The sequence below is a fragment of the Cinclus cinclus genome, chromosome 3 (genome assembly GCF_963662255.1).
Source record: "Cinclus cinclus chromosome 3, bCinCin1.1, whole genome shotgun sequence".
Lineage (NCBI taxonomy): Eukaryota > Metazoa > Chordata > Aves > Passeriformes > Cinclidae > Cinclus > Cinclus cinclus.
This window is the reverse complement of record NC_085048.1, coordinates 23,881,168-23,898,121: the sequence shown is the minus strand read 5'-3', so window position 1 is coordinate 23,898,121 and position 16,954 is coordinate 23,881,168. Positions and strand designations below refer to the sequence as shown.

The 16,954-nt window shown below is 39.6% G+C and overlaps 1 protein-coding gene across 1 annotated transcript in view; it reads right to left on the bottom strand.

The window, feature by feature from the left end:
* FAM83B (family with sequence similarity 83 member B) overlaps window positions 1–6,339 on the bottom strand; it is a 44,298-nt gene extending 37,959 nt beyond the window's left edge. The window contains exon 1 of the mRNA XM_062488546.1: window positions 5,896–6,339. Coding sequence (XP_062344530.1) covers window positions 5,896–6,339 — 444 coding nt within the window. The remainder of the gene's footprint in view (window positions 1–5,895) is intronic.
* Between the last annotated feature and the right edge of the window lie 10,615 nt (window positions 6,340–16,954).

Genomic DNA, 16,954 nt, shown 5'->3' with positions numbered 1-16,954 from the left:
ATACAGCTGCCTGCAGTATCTGGCCTTTAATCTTCCCTATTCAGTTTTTAAATTCATCATGGTGGTATTTTGATAACACATTAGGACAGTTCTGACATAAAAATGGCAAAACTTATAAATTATTTAATCACATCTTTTAATACCAGTATTGAAGACATCAAAAGTCTTGCAAAGATAGAAACCCGTGAATAAAAACTACCAAAACTAATTTAAAATTGCGTTCTCAAAGATTCCCACTCCCCAAGCTCTGCACTCTGCTCGCTCTTCATTTTGGATTCCTTCTCACGTAACAGGAGTGCTACCAGGAAAAATTCTGGGTTTCACATTTAGAGCATGAAGAATTGGATTTCACAAAAGTCCAGGTTTTCCAGATTAAAAAGTTGCTTGCAGACGTGTACCATCTATGGCAGTCCTCTCTGCCTGCACTGTGAGTGCACTCCTATGACTACTCCTACATGGGGGGAGCAAGACAGCAGGGAAAGAAGAGGACAGGCAGGTAAAATGGTGTGAAGACTCCAAATCCAGACAGAAAAAATGCCTGAAATAGTTACTTCTTGCGAGCAGCACTACTTTGTGGTAACAAAATACTGATACTGGGTCACACAGTAGCAGCAAGAGCAAGATAAGTCCTCTTCCAACACATGGCATGTACTCTGTGCAATTAGAAAAAAATGGGACATGATCTCACTCTCTGAAATGAATCTACGACAAACTAAAAACTATGTTTCACCTGGAAACCATACACCCTTGACATGCTGATTTTCAACCATCAGGAAGTCTTTTAACAGAAGTTGAGAGGAAGTTAACGATGGATTCACCCTTCAGCAGGGCAGCTGAACCAAAAGGCACCTGATGAAATCCTTGTGGGGCAGAATATCTTGGCAGGGAAAATGCTGCTTATATGCTTTCAGCCAGAAACTGAGTATTTCTTTGGATTACTCTCATCTTAAAAAATGGTATCAACTGATTATCTAACACTTTAGAGATAATACAGAAAATGTCTAGGTGGGACAACTACTGCATTTATCTATTCTTTCTCCCTGAATTCAGTAGATTGCTCTGTTTTTTACATACAAAAAGGTGCAGCCCCTCTCTCATCTGCTTGAAATGATGCAATTAGTGTGCTAAGTCAAGCACTGCCACAAGCACAATTCATTGGCATTATTCCAGTCTGTGTTCAAATTATATTTAAATAGTTGGCAAAGAGTATTAGTGAAAGAGAAATAAAAGATTGCTCAATACATCCATATTCTATAGGTTATTTTCTGTATAGAAACATTGCTCTTCATATAAGCATGTAAGAATTTGATTTTCATTCATACTACACTGCAGCCAGTACTAGACTATTATTATTGTATTATACACATGACCAAATGATATTAACAGTAAATAATAGTGAATTAATAATGAACAATAATGAATAATAATTAATAGCAAATAACAATTGCTAATAATTTTTTTCTGTATTACAAACCTTTCACTCTTGTCTGAAACAATACACAACAATATACAAAAAAAACCAAAAAAAACCAAAAAAAAAAAAAACCCAAAAAACGCCCACCAAAAACCAAAGAAAACAAAAGTAGAAGAAAATATTTTCCTTTTCATATATTTGTAAAAGAGTCAACTGCTTTTATTTGACAAGGTCTGCTGCTTTAGAAGACAATGCAGGCACTACATTTTGTACATAACTCTCTCTCTCACAAGAACTCAAAGGGAGGCATTTTTGGCTAAGTGCTTACCTACACTGTGTCCAGGAAGACTAATAACAAGTTACACTGATTCACAGTGTATAATGTAATTCTTTCCCAAGGGCCCATGTTTTGCAACTTTTCTCATTAAAAACCTCAATCATGAGTATTTCAGCAAAAACAACCACCTTTTGTAATTTTTCAAAATTATAATACACTAACCATTCAAATTTTTATTTAATTCTAAGTAATTATATTCTTAAAAAATTCTTACAAATATCACTGACTTCATGAACCCAGGCTTACAACTACTAGTCTATTTGAACAAAATAAAATCAGTGAAAAGTTTCACATATTTTTTGAATAATGTGCAGCCTCATATATTCCACCATAAATCCCAAAGTATGTCAGGAAAGTCTTTTAAGTGTTTTCTGGTGTGCACTACAACCAGTAACCCTTGGGCTATCTAAACAACGTGACTTTTTAAAAAAACAGGTTTTAATTCTCCCCAGGAAGAACATCTCCGTGATCGACAAAGGAATCTAGTTACTGCAAAAGAGAAAAACACATTGCCAGAAGGTCCCTTTGGTGACTTTTCCCATCCCTTCCCTGCTGCCTCACCCTGTCAATCATACCTGAGAAAACAGTACAGGACGTTTCTTGCACACATGTACAAGCCTCATAAATGATGGTTTTGAGGAAACTTTTACGAAAAGTCACAGAGGGAGAGAACATTATTGGAGTGTCTGTGTTACAGTGTACTAAAAGAAGGAAGTTTCATGTTAACCAGCCTCAACCCCCTACAATCTGACAGAGGTGAGTAATGATCTTGATATAATTTCCCAGATGAATAATCTCCTCAGTAAAAACTGTTCAACATTATCAGTTGCTGTTCAGACAGCCCAGCTGGGATGACTCAGGCTGTAGGAGCACCTCAACCCTCAGAGAAGCCGGAAAACCTGCCAAAGATTAAAGGCAGAAGCCTCCAAAACATAACAGAAGTAAGGCTGCCAGCTTGTTTACAAAAGTCTCTATCATTAAGGTCAGACAGACCTTGCAATGCTTTTTCCTCACATGGTTATATCAACATGCGAAAAAGACTTGTGTCTCCCCAGTTGACACAGTCACACCAAACAGCCTCCTTGTGTGAACACAGGTTATGCTGATAGAGGAGGGTGGTTGGCAAGCTGTATCATTTAGAGATGAGGTCTAGTTACACCAACTGTAAGCCCATCTTGTTGACATCTTGGTTTGACCTAAGGCACTCCGTTAACATCACATCTATCCCACAGAAGTGTTGTAGTATATAGGTGACAATGTAATGCCATGCTGTGTACAATACAGTTTCCCTGCTCTAAGAAAGCTTCAGAAACATAAATCACAAGCATGGATTAATCTCTTTAAAATGAGACAAAAAGGGTTAAAATGGTTAGCTCATTTTTCTAGGATTTAACAGTATTGACCCTTTTCCATTTCCATTATTATATCACCTGTACTTTACAATGAAGATGATGTCTACAATTTTTATGCTGCTTGTGTATTCAAGAAATACGTGACAAGATTTTATTACAACACTTTCCTACAGTCACTGGTTTTAGTCTAGCGTAGCATGGCCTTACAAATTATTTTCCTCTTTAGTCAGGAAAAAAATCAGTCAGCAAGCAATTGCTTAATGTTGTTTACAACATCTTCATAAGGTCAAAATTAACATATATAATAATCATTTTAAGGAGTGACACTGTGATGCATCAAGCATGAAAGAGGTCAAGAATAAGTCCATTAATAGTGTCATCTTATCCTTATATATATCCCAAAATTCAAAAGCATCTAGGTTTCAAATGGCTCAGTCTCCTTCATGAATTTTTGGGACAGTTTATACATATAAATGCACATCAAATGGTTTCCTTCATGGAGTGAATCAGTGCAGAAATATTCCCTGCCTTGACCTTGTAGGAGCTGGTTTCCTACTACACCGAATTCTCAGGTTGCCCAGGGAAATCAATGCCTGAACTCAGATACTCGGGCTTGGTGCTTAAATTTAAGTGGTATGAATATACTCACCTCCAACAGCCTGTTTATGTTTACCCAGACGTTTGCTGAAATTCCCATAGATTTTGCTTAGAGCTGTGCTGGCTGAGCATGATTTACTGATTTACTCTTTACAGGTTTCTGTTTTTCATGTGCAATGTTACCCTATTGCCTTTGAATAGTCTCAAGACTACACATCTCCACTACTACATAACAAAAAAACCCATTTAATATAGCTACCTTTTTTTAAGTGGCTTAGGAGAAGTGCACTAGGCTGTTAACAAAGGGCTTACCTACTGTAAGCATGATTTAAATACTTTACTTTACTTAAAAATACTTTAAACTTTTCTATACATCTGCAGACGAAAGAGGCTGAACAACACTATGTCTCTTAGATTTAATTGCTGGTCCCTGAAGCAACCAATCTATTTCACTGTATCAAAAGTGTTATGGTTCTTATGTTGAGGTTGTGCTGATCAACTAAGCAAACATTTCAGCTGTCAGATTTGACAGTGGCATACATAAAGCATCCTCTTTATAAAGTGGAAGCAACACAAGCACATCTGGGAACCAACACACTATGCATTCAACCTTCTTCCAAAGCAAAGCAAGAACACCTGAATTTTCTTTCTACAGCTGCATTCAAGGAGCAGCTAAGGGGGGATGGCCTAACTTCATGGCATTTCAAGACCTTGAAGCAAAACTGACCTAGTCTTCTCAACAGAATTAACAGTGTTTTACTTGTTTCCCTTACAGTGGATACATTGCTGGGTCAGGAGCTGCAGCTGACAAGAGTATTCTGGGCAATTCACAGTCAAGTCTCACTACATACCAAAACAGAAAACACCAAATCTCACTCAGAAAGGAATATAAAGAGAATTAATTAACTCTTCCATGAACATACAGTCATTCTAAATTATAAACTGTAGGATAAAAGGCCCAGTGATAACTCTATTATGGAAACAAATTATATGCTTTATCTAAATATAGCATAGACATTGTAAAAAGACGCAGTCCTTCCCTGCCCTGCCCTGTTCAGTCCATTTCTATTGCACACATTTACACACCTATTTCAGCCACTGAAGTGCTTACAGATGTGAGACACAGCCCATTCTACCAATTTAAAGCTCACAGAGTCATGCAAAACACTACTGTATTTCACGGGGAAAATTAGAGAGTGTGACATACTTGCCAGAAATACTACTGAAATTTTGTCATACCTTTTAAAGAGGTTATTATGACTCTGTGTCAAACAGATCTGCACGCTAATCCTTTTTTTTTAACTAATATTGCTTTAAAAATTTAAAACTTTCAAGTTTTAAACTGACACATTGAGAGCAAAAGTGGTTTGTACATACAACATTCTGTCACTAAGATGTAAGCTGGGTGTGCTGTAGGAAACTCAAGATATAAGTGCTCCCAAGTGGAGACAAGTACATCTGGAAAAATGTCCAAATTTTCTACTCACTAATCAGAAATAAAGGAAAAATACAATAGCAAAATCTATTTCCTTGTTGCCTAAGTCTAGTTTGTTTTTTTCATTCTGAGTTTGATTTCTGTAAGGACATGCCAAAATCGCAAAACCTGACTCTCAAGGTACATGAGTTGGATCAACACCAAGGTATTTTCTTATACCTGTCTGCCATGCCAAACCAATGCCTGTTCCCACTGATGCAAAAGAGAAACCTTAGTATAAATCCTGATGTTATATGAAAATGTATCACTTAATGTATATTCAACTGAGGTCAAAGAAAAGGTGAGCTGATTATTTGCAAATTTCTCATGCACTGGTCAGCGTTACAGTAAAAGAGTAATTTTTCGGTTATTACTGAAAAATAACCAATACTGTTGTTATTACCAACTACAGTAATTATTCATTATAATGGTAGTATTAACTAATCCCTCAAATTAACCCCCGATCCCTCAGAATTAAAGTTAATAACACTGGTACATGTGACACCAAAGGACTGATCTCAGTCTCGGCAAACCTTTCCGACTGAATTGTGAGCAACCAGAACATTTTTTCCTGCCAGGAAAAAGATAAATAAAAATAAAAATAAAAATAAAAATAAAAATAAAAATAAAAATAAAAATATCCCTTGCAATAAAAAAGAAACCCAACCAGATAGATTATTATTATTGCCACTTTTTTCCCAATATTATTTTTCATGTTTACCTTTCGTGCATCTCGTATCATCTTCCGAACAGTTTCCTTTATGGTGTAAGGCTGTGCTCGTGGTGGATGAAAAAGCAGATCAATATTTGTGCCACCAGAAATTCCAGGCATCAGATAGGGCCAACCTAAGTCAAGATTTGGAGCTTCCACATCTGATTCAATAGGCCAGTAGGTTCCCGAGGAAGAGGTGTCATCAATGGCATGGTTAGAGGAATAAATTGTGTTTTGGGGAAGTTTGTGAACATTGTTCAAAATATAATCAATTTCCTCATCTGCTAGGAACTCTGAGCATCTCTCTTTGGAAATAAATTCTTTGTAGGCTTCTAAACCTCCTTCAATCAGAGCATCAATAGCTATTCGGTACCACTCCTTGTAATGAGGTTCAATATAGTTGTCTGATCTGCATTCATCATGTAAGGAGGACAGCAAAGATGAAGTTTCCATTATCACATGTATTTTGTGTAAAGTCTTTTAAACGTCCATTCATGAGCTGATGAAATGTATCTGCAAAGAGAAAATAAGTAAGACAACAGTATTTCTTGGTATCTATGATATGCACATGGTTATTAACTGAAATACTTTTCTAGGAAAGTTGCTCTAAGTTTTTCTAGTATCTTCCAAGAATATAAAATATTTTGAGGAGGCTCAGAGACTACTATCGCCAAAAATTAAATATTAAAGAGATAGATAAATATTACATAGATAATGATAAAGAGATAGATAAAGAGCTTTTACATAAAGTAAACTAAACACAAAATTCAGTGATTTTAGAAGTTCTGATATTACAAGCTATGTCAGACTTCACAATACACCAAACATCCATACCAGTAACACCAATACATACCCAATACATGTTCCAATATACTATCACAGCTTGAGTTTCAAAACCCCCTTTGCAACAGCTGACTGTCCAAAGACACATTTCAGAAACCAATTAAATTTCCTACTTTTTGAAACATTACTGTGTCTGCAATGCATCTCTTTTCTTTGGCTTCTTCAAAACCACAATCACACAGGTACTTCTTCTTATCTATCTGTTCTCCCATGCTGATCTAACCCATTTGTTGCTCCCAAGCAGGACCAGCCTACTTCATTTCAGTGAGTTATGAGGAACTCCAGAAAGATTTATCCTCCCACATCTGGGATCATACTCTGAATCAGCAATTTGATGTCTAGCTTCCACCCTGCTCATTCCTTCTGCCAAAAGGAGCGGCTGCTTTAATCTTTTTTTTTTTCTTTCCAAAACACTAATAAGAAGTTGTTTACTGCTGATGTTTTATAAATACTTTCTTATACTTTTAAAATTTCATTTAACAAGGTGTGAGAGGATTCCTTAACATTTCTGCAACCCTCAGTAACTTAACAAAAAAAAAAAAATGGGGGGGGGGGCAGGGAAGCTGTTTCATGACAGCAGCATCAGCATAGCCATGTAAAACAGAAATATGGTAGCACATCTTCCAGGGCTAGGGCATGAAGCTTAAGAGAAACCCTGCAGAAGTAGAAAGAACATCCAACAAAGGCAGAATAGTTAGAAAAGCTTGATAGCTTGAAAGTTAACATTGGGTTTGCCTACAAGACTAGTTAATAGTATAGCAGTATAATAGCAAATAGTCTAAGGAGTTCTGATTTCATTTACTAGCATATAAATGCAACTTAATTCCCTCTTCCCACCAAGACCTTCCAGATATTTTTGCAAACAGTGCAATAGCTTTCCACTCTCTGTTAGGAACAGTTTAAATCTTCCCAAAAGGAAATGTAAATTAGCTATATTAACCTAAAGGAATGAAAATAAAAATCTCCACAACTACTCATACTTCAAAATCCAATTAAATGTTCAATTAAACCAAGATTTATAAGGAACTTGGGAAGTCGGAGGTAAAAAAAGACCAAGAAATAAAAATCCAGATCTGAAGCTGGCATCAGCATGTCATATGGAATAATTCCATTTGAATCCTGTCTCTCAGCCAAGTAGCAGGGCAGATCTTCCCAGATAGGATTGCTTTCGAGCCTGGGGGAAAGGAGTGTTCCTGGCTGCTTCAAGAGTAGCTCTTTGTGGTGAACTGGAAAGCAGAACACGAAAGGGATCTGGCTGCTCTCCCCCCAGCTAAGAACTACATGTATTCCTCTGACAGCTGCTTAGGCCTTCATTCTACACTGCTCTCACAAGAAGAAATGAAATGTTGTAAAATAGGAGTGATACCATTCCCCTTCTCACGGATGCAGATACAGCCTGTGGTGGAAGGTGACTGAGAACTAAGCCACAGTACAGGCAAGAAAGACAGACCCAAAGATTAAACTCTTAATACTGCAAAATTAAAACAGTCACATCAGGACAGGCCCAATTGTCTGGACTGGGTTTTCTAGACATTTCAGATACAAAATGAAGAACAACCAAGAGTACAAAATGCAGGTACTCAGCTGAGTTGTTGTCAAGAGTCTGAACAGTAATACCGATGACTTCATTTAGGTTCCAGCACACCCCTCTTTTAGGGCCCTCCAGGACAAGTCATTCTCTAGTCACTGTAGTAACACAGTCAGTCTTATTATGACATGTAAGAATAAATACGATTTTACAAAGGCAAGTGAAAGATATTTCTAAAATTCTTACTACTTTGGAATGGATATACTACTAAAACAGAAATTTTCCCACTGACTACATAAATACAGTTGAGAAAGACGTGTTATTTCAAAAGCCTGTCTGAATTGATTTTTCCTTCTTCTCATTCTGTCCTTTGAAAATAACTTAAGGGAATAGGACTATACTTAATATGTAACATTGTGCAATATCAAATATTGAATGTTATGAACAAATAAAAAGGAAAAACACGTGTGTTCTGCCTCACATGCAGTTCTTTAATTTGGTTTGGTTTCATTTGTTTTTCACAATAGTATACTATATATTGCTTGACTTTTCACTGAACATAATGAATTAATTGTGGCATAGGTCAAATACAACAACTTATGTTCAGACTTATGCTGAAAGCAGGGTATACATATAACTGTGGAAAGGTGAGACTTCTGGTGCAGTATCTTCCAAACAAGAATAGTCATGTTACAGTGAATGTCTTTGAAGTTGATGTTTGATTTACAAGTGCTGTTTACAAAAGAAGCTTAAAGCAGTGAACATTAATTTAAGAAAGTAAATGTAAAATGGAAATAAATCACAGAACACTTGAGATAAATGAAAAAATTTTAATCCTGGTTTTTGAAATTAAGGACATCAGCATGAGACACATTCATGTGAAACAAAAGAGAACTCCTAATTAAAACAATGGCTTCAGGTATACTCGACAAAAGCTCTGGGTGTCTTGACACAGGTATTTTTCTCCTTAGAAGGTAAGAGCTATTGTGCAGAAAATGTTCATTTTCTGAAACCATAAAATTTTGGATAAAGAGGCAGAGGTTTGGACAAAATTCTTAAATTTTTTGGTGTCTTCTTCAATCACGTATTGTGATTTCTGCACAACAAACTTGATTCTTCAAAGGTCCTCCTCAGGTCACCAATCACATTAGCAAGGTTGTGCAGAATGAGGCCCATCTCTGGAGGCTTACAGATCTTTATCATACCTTATGTATTCAATCACAGATTTTACCAGCACCAGGAAAGTTGTTGTTCATCCTCTGAGAAATAACCTTGTCTGTTAACCCAAGCCCACCATATGAGCCATCTTCTCAGCTTGAACACAGGGATCAGTCACTAAAAAAATTTTTAGTAAGTACCATTAATGGCCTTAAATTGAATTTAAACTCCAATGGAGCTGCTAAAACTGGATCTTCTGCTGAAGAACACAAATTCCGAATCCTGTATTCATGTGATTGTCTTGCTCTTCTACTAAAAACATGCTCAGACCTTTCTAATGCCAATATCAGGAACCCAGCAGGAAAATACCTTTTTCACTGAGAAAGAAGTAACTGCATCTCCATACAGAAAGATCTGTAGAGTATCCCACACTTCACAAATGCAGTGGATGACAAATGTCCACTAAAGAAAAGTATGTAATGTTCTACAGGGGTTTCAGACTAGTACTAGAGACAAGGAACTTCCCTGTCACAGCAATATTCACAGGATTTGAAAAATTTCCTATTCAGCAACTTCAGGGAGCAGCTCTAACCTCAGGCTCGTACAGCCGGTCCTTGGTCAGAGCCTGGCCATGGTGCAATCCTCAGGATGTCCTTATCTCTTTTCCAGTAGAAATGTGATTACTTTGTCAGTTTCTGCATAAAGTTTCAACCTCGACAGGAAATTTAAACCAGGGGAACAGTTTGTTGCAAGCTGTTGCATAGTTTCAGGTATGGCTTTTGGGACATCCACCTGAGCACCTCTGGCCCTTGGCTTGGCCAAGGAGCCTCCCCACGGCATAAGGGCCTTAACAGAACAAACAGGCCTTTTATTGACACCTGCCTTCCACCGACTTTTCTATTGCAGAATTGTATCAAGAATAAATAATAATTACCTTACATTAAGCAGTGACAGGCAATTACTTAATTATTAATGAGATGACATTTTCTGTGAATACAAAGGGCATCAAATCCAAGTGAAAAACAACACCGCAAGCGTTCCTGCTGCTTTCCTTCTTTTCTCTTTCTGTTTTTGTTTGTTTGTCTGCTTGTTTTGCGGTGGGGCTTGTTTGTTTGTTTGTTTGTTTGGGGTTTTTTGTTTGATTGTTTGTTTGCGGTTTTTTTGTTTGATTGATTTTTTTTTTTTTCGGGTGTGGGGGGGATGGCTTTGTTCGTTCAACCAGAAAGTTAACTAACTTTCCAGGCGAAACAAGGGCAGCGGGCGCTCCGCTGGGTGACACCGCACGTGCAGCAACCCCGGCCCGGCGGCCCCGGGAGGGAGCGCGGCGTGGGAGCCGCGGGGGCCGCGCCCGGACCGGACCGGACCGCACCGCACCCCGCCCGCCCTCGGAGCCGGTCCCGGCGCGCTCCCGCCGCTGCCGCCTGCGCTCCGCGACCCGCGCGACCCGTTTCCAACGCCCCGCGGCGCCGAGCGTGATGCTGGCGGGACGGGGCACTGCCCCGCCCCTGCCCGTCCCGTCCCGTTCCGTCCCGGGGGAGACTGAGGGGAGACCCACTTACTGCGCCTGTGCCCTCCTGGGGTCTCGCCTCCGGTACGGCGGGGCGGCTCGACCCGGCTGCTGCGAGCGCGGCGGCGGCGAGTCACGGCGGCGCAGGGCTCATCGCAGGTACTTCCCGTCGCTCTCAGGCGCGGTGGGTGTGGAAACCAGTTACAACATGTCAGGACGGTGTCACACCAAACCCGCCGCCTTGGGAGCGGGGCGAGGACTTGTCTGAACTGGGGAAGCCCGGCCCTCTCCCGCGGAGCGAAGGGCTGCGCCTTCCCCGGGCCCCCCGCCCCGGCCCGGACCATCCCGGCCCATCCCGCGCTGCCCGGCCCGGCCCTGCCCTGCCCTGCCCTGCCCTCCGGCCCAGCCGGCAGCCGCGGGAGCCCGCGGGGCAGGGGCGACCCGAGCCAAGGCATCGGCAGCCCTGCGGCGGGCCCAGCAGCGGGGCGTGCGTGGGAGATTAAACTGAAAGTAAAAGAAGAAATAAACCCGTCAGCCTCGAGTCACGGTTTCCAGCTTAACTCCGGTGGAGCAAGTCACGGCAAGGGAGCGATACCCGTTTGAAACCCTCAAAATCGGACATAGGGACAAGCCCCTTTTCCATAGCTCAGTTGCTTTGAAAATGCTCTTCTTTTGCTCTTGGTGTCTCGGGTGAGAGAAACGGACCTGAAGGTAGAGCCCCCCCTGTCCTGGCAGCAATGCCCCTGGGCCTTCCTGCTCCATTCTTCTCCCCAGCAGCAGACTGGGCAAGCCGCATGGCAATCCACGTGTGGAAACCTTGGAGAGCCTTCTTGGAAAGGCTCTTGGAAAACAGGATCATCTCTTGGGCAGGATCTTGCAACCGCCAACAGATCAGCACACCCCATGTGCATAACAAGCACACTGAGGGGGCTTTGTCATTTTAGACTTTCTGTAGACTTTGTCCGCATTGTACTCTGCTGTCTAACTGCAGGCAGCTCTTTTTTGAGGCGTTTAAGACAATGCAGTGTAGGCCTGACAAGCTTTATTAGCAATAACTCATCCAGTCTGCCTTTAAGCACAAACTCATTTTCCTAACCTTTGCTGCCTAATAGTGAGTGTGGGATGTATCCTATGCTGTGACATTTTGATTATGGTTTCTGAGAAGAAAACAGTAAAAATATGCAATGTCTGCACAGCAATATTTGTACATTTATATATATATAAGTGTATAAATCCGGCCGTCAGTGAGAGTTTTTTCCTGTGCGGTTAATTCAGGTAGTGGAATGCACAAGAGGAAATAGATGGTGTTATAATACTCATAGACTTCCCTTTACAGACAAAGGAGCATCTGGATTAAATGATTAGACTTCTAATATTTTTTAGGAAAATAATTTCTCTGGTTTTCATGAAAAAAGGGTGTAAACTGCGTTAAAAACAAGATTTTAAAATGTGCATAGAATTTTGCAGTTAGCACAAAGAACTTCTTATCCTGTGAAAGTATGTAGTCAGGAAAGAGAACCTGTTTCTGTGGAAACTTTTCCATAAGGAGGTGAACCTACCTAAATATTTAAAAGAGCAGATCTATTTTCAAAAATTATTTTTGAAACTGTTAGAAGATGAATGGTCACAAAACTTATTTTGATCTTGACTGAATTGATTGGACATTTAGTACAGAAAATTTACAAGCCTGTGTCTTTTAGAGAAGTTAAGTGGTTGAGTATAGGCTTAACATGAACAAAAAGCTATAATGAGACCAATCATAGCTTTCTAAATAAGGAAATCTTCGTGAAGGAAAGTATCTACGTTTTTTGCCTCATTAGTATCTGTACAAGAAAAGGGTTTTTTTCTGCTCCCTTACAATTTATCAATTGAAGGCCTCCAGTAGCTATACTAGACCAGACACTTCATAAAACCTAATTTGGGTAATGCATTTTGGCAACTGTTAGCTGTCAAAATAAAGAATGTTTTTACCTAGCAGGTAGCAAAATTCTGTGTCCTGCAGCCACATCAGGCATCAGTGGAAGCAGATGGTATGAGTGAGCTTAATAAGCAGTAAGGCAAATTCTTAAACAATAGGTATAAAACTGTATTGCAGAAGTATGAGGCAGGAGTATGTGCTTCAGTATCCTTACTCCTGGAGTTGTGGAACAGCAGCTGTATGAGGGGATGGGACTGCAGAAATTGGGCAGCCCTCGTTTGCCTAAACAGTTTTTCCTTTTGCCATTGTAAATGTAACATTGGGCAGGATCAGCTGAAGCATCCTACTATTTGGAATTGTTTTACTGTAATCCAACTGATTCATAAAGCCTCAAAACTACAGAAGAAGTTCTTAGACATAGCTCTTTCATAAACTACATGGGATAAAAGAATCAGCTCAGTATGTTTGATGCCAGCATCTTTAGCATTTTTGTCTTAAGTGATTTGGGTACCCCCAGTACCCAGATGATGGTGCTGATGAATGATCATCCCTGTTACTCCCAACCATTTCCAGTTCTGAGACTTTTTTCTATATTGACATATCATCTTGCCCTATGAAATTCTAGCTGAATGCAAGCAGGAGATAAAATATTATTAGCACATATAGTGCTAATGGCACCAGTCCAAAGTTTATTATATGTATGATTATTAAGGATAAATACTTGTATGAGTTGTATTTATATTCCTACTGCATGCTTACTAAGATTTTATTTAGATTTACTAAAGGGAACATTGACTTGGAAGCAGTGGATGTTTATACAATTCATGATACCTATGAGTTGAGCTTTTATTAGATTTTAACAGATGAAGAAAGAATACAGTCCTGAAGATTCATACTATTTACAAATCAGTGGCCATCTAATCTAAAGCATAAGCACAGAGACTTCACACACTAATCTTAAAATTAGAGGAAATGTGCTTTTACAGATAGGAATATAAAAGGAGCTGCACTGCATTTATACAAAGCTTGATGTGTAGCGGTACAAAATCCACACCATTCATAAAGTAGCAGAGAAAAAAAATGAGACAGAAAACTACAAATTAATGTGGAAAAGCAGGTGTCCTACTCTCAGTACATCTTTTTCAAATTAAATAATAATAATTTATTCTATTTGATACCATATTCTTAAATCAAGAATACATTAATTTGATCCTTATAATATTAAGGAAATACTTGGCAATGTCCAGTCACTGGCTAGTTTGCCAGCTACTTTCACAACCTCTGTCAAGAAAAGGCCAGTAGTCAAAATACAAGGTACTAAAGCCAAGGTTTTTTACTGAGAGGATTCCTAACGCATATATTGTGTCTATGTGCTATATACTGCATGGTAGGTTTTTGTTATCGTTCAGGTCCTGTGTTAAGGGCTTGTACAAACCTTCTGAAATTACTTCAAGAAGTTCAGTTGTGTGAAGAGAATCTGTGTGTTTTCCTTTGAGAATTTTATGGTAAGAAATGAATGAAGTTATACTAACTACACTGTTTTTGAGGCACAAGTAAATAAATAGAAATCCACCAGCCTTTACTTTCTGCCTGCAGTGTAACTAGCTGAGAGAGAGAGGGTAAAAAAGTGAGAGGGATGATCAAAGGTGAAGAAGAGTTGCCATCTGAGGAAGAGTCACACAGTCTTGGACTCTTCAGATTCAGACTGGAATGGTGATTGAGGCTTCCTGGTGTGGTTCATTACATGATGTGTAGCTCCAATGTACAACAGGCCTGAATACAGAGAAGGAAACTCCTCTGAGGTCAGCTTTAATATGAAGCCAATATCTCTCTCTCAGGCAGTTCCAAGACAAGAAGTTCTAAACTGATGAAGGTTGATGAAGTATTCTCTGCTCCTATATTTTGTTCCTCTCACTTTCCTCTTTGCCACTAGTCTGCCTGTGGGCATGTATCTGCAAAGGGCAGATACCAGGCTGCGCAGAATTCATACAGCTGTTCTTATATTCCTTCAGAGCATGCCAAAGCCAATACATAAAGAAATTGTAGAAGCACAGATTTCTTACTTGGAATTTATTTCCTTCTCTATGGATCAGAGAGGTAGCTCCTCATGGTCTTCTTACAGGCTTGAGATATCAGTGTGTGCCATAAATATGATTCCACCCTTACCTTTGGGGAAGAGGATTGCACAATGGGCAATAGGTTCCTCTGAGATTTTATGTCTTCTGAGATTTTAAATGTCCTTGTTATTCTGTGTCCTGGAATTTTTTCTGCCCAGGTGCAAACATTGTTGTTTTAGCTTTCAAGACACATACTTCAGGATGATTTTTGTAAATATTTTTTCTTCGCTCATTTGCTCTTGCTTTAATCCACCTTTGACTTACTTTGGAAAAAGTACTCATTTTACTATTACTACTTCAAGCAGGCAGTAATCCAAATTTTGACAGAAAAATAAAACAAAAAATTAAATGCATCTTATTTTTCATTTGATTGGAACACTTTCTTCTGTCTTGCTCTCCAGTTGCTCACTTTACCAGTGAACTTTCTGGGATATCTTCCTTACTGGACTTAGCCTGCCCTCCTCATCAGGTCTTCCCAAGGGATGATGCACTGCCAGAGTTTGAGATCTTAATCTTAATCTTAATCTTAATCTTAATCTTAAATTTTGCGATCCAGATTCAGGACTTAAGGGTTTAGAGGTTAGGGATGAATGAACTTGTGTCTTCAAGTCAGACATACTTTAGGGTAATGTGAAAATGAAAATCTTACACTAATTTAGTAAAAGGTTATCCTACAGTAATTTTAAAAAGTATATACATTTAATATTCTGGAAACTGCTATATATAAATTCACATTGTATATAAGAATCAAATTATTAAACACAGCCATACACCAGTTGGCCCGAGATTTTGAGTACATTAAAGTCCAGTTTGCTGTTTATCCATTAGTAAAGGAAAATACCTCTTATTGTTTAAGCTGTTTCTCCTCATTACAGATTCCATGAATTTCCATCCCCGTGTAGGAAGGGAGAATAAGTCCCTTATGGAACGGCAAGTTGTCTGTTGTTTATCTTAATGTTTTAATGATCTGCAGATCCAGATCTTGCATTAGGCCATCACCAAAACCCCAAAACAAGTACAGCGAGTTCATAGAATCATGGAACTTTAAGGTGTTGGAATGGGCCTTAAAGATCTAGTCCAAAGCTCTCTGCCATGGGCAGGAACACCTCTCACTAGACCAGGTTGTTCAAAGCCTTGTACAGCCTGGCCTTGGACGCTTCCAGGGATGAGTGCCAGGATACTGCCTGGGCAATTTGTTCCTGTTTCTTGCCAACTACACAGTAAAAAGTTTCTTCATAATACCTAACTTAGATTTCCACTCTTTCAGTTTGCACCTCTTTATTGTTTCTACAGTTCCTGACAGAGTTTATCTCCAGCTTCCCTTAGGCCCCTTCAGATACTGAAAGGCTGTAGTGAGGTCTCCACAAAACCTTCTCTTCTCCAGGCTGAACAGCCCCAACCTTCTCAGCCTGTCCTTGTAGGGAAGGTGCTCCAGTCCTCATCAACTTCATGGCCTGTTCTGGACTTGCTCCCACAGTTCCATGTCCTTTTTATGCTGGAGACACAGAACTGAATGCAGCAGTTTAGGTGGGGTCTCACGAGAGTGGAGTAGAGGTGTAGAATCACCTCCCTCACCCTGCTGGCCATGCTGCTGTGAATGCAGCCCAGGGTGCAGTTGGCTTTCTGGGCTGTGAGCACTCACGACCCAACTCACCGAGTTGTGTTGCGTTTTCATCAACCATTACCCCCAAATCCTTCTCCATGGGGCTGCTCTCAATCCCTTCGCCATCCAGCCTCTAGTGGTGCCTGGGATTGCCGTGACCCAGGTGTAAGACCTTGCACTTCTCTTGGTTGAACTTCATGGACTTTGCATTGCCCTGTGTCTCAAGATTCTCAAGGTCCCTCTGGATGGCATCTCCTCCCTTCATGTAGACTCTTGCTACATAGCCATACAGGTTTTTGAGTAAAAAGGAGAAATCACAGCTCCTAGGTTTCTTCTGACTGAGAAAAGAGATGAGTCCTGTAAATAAATTGAGAAAAATGAGATAGGGCTAGAG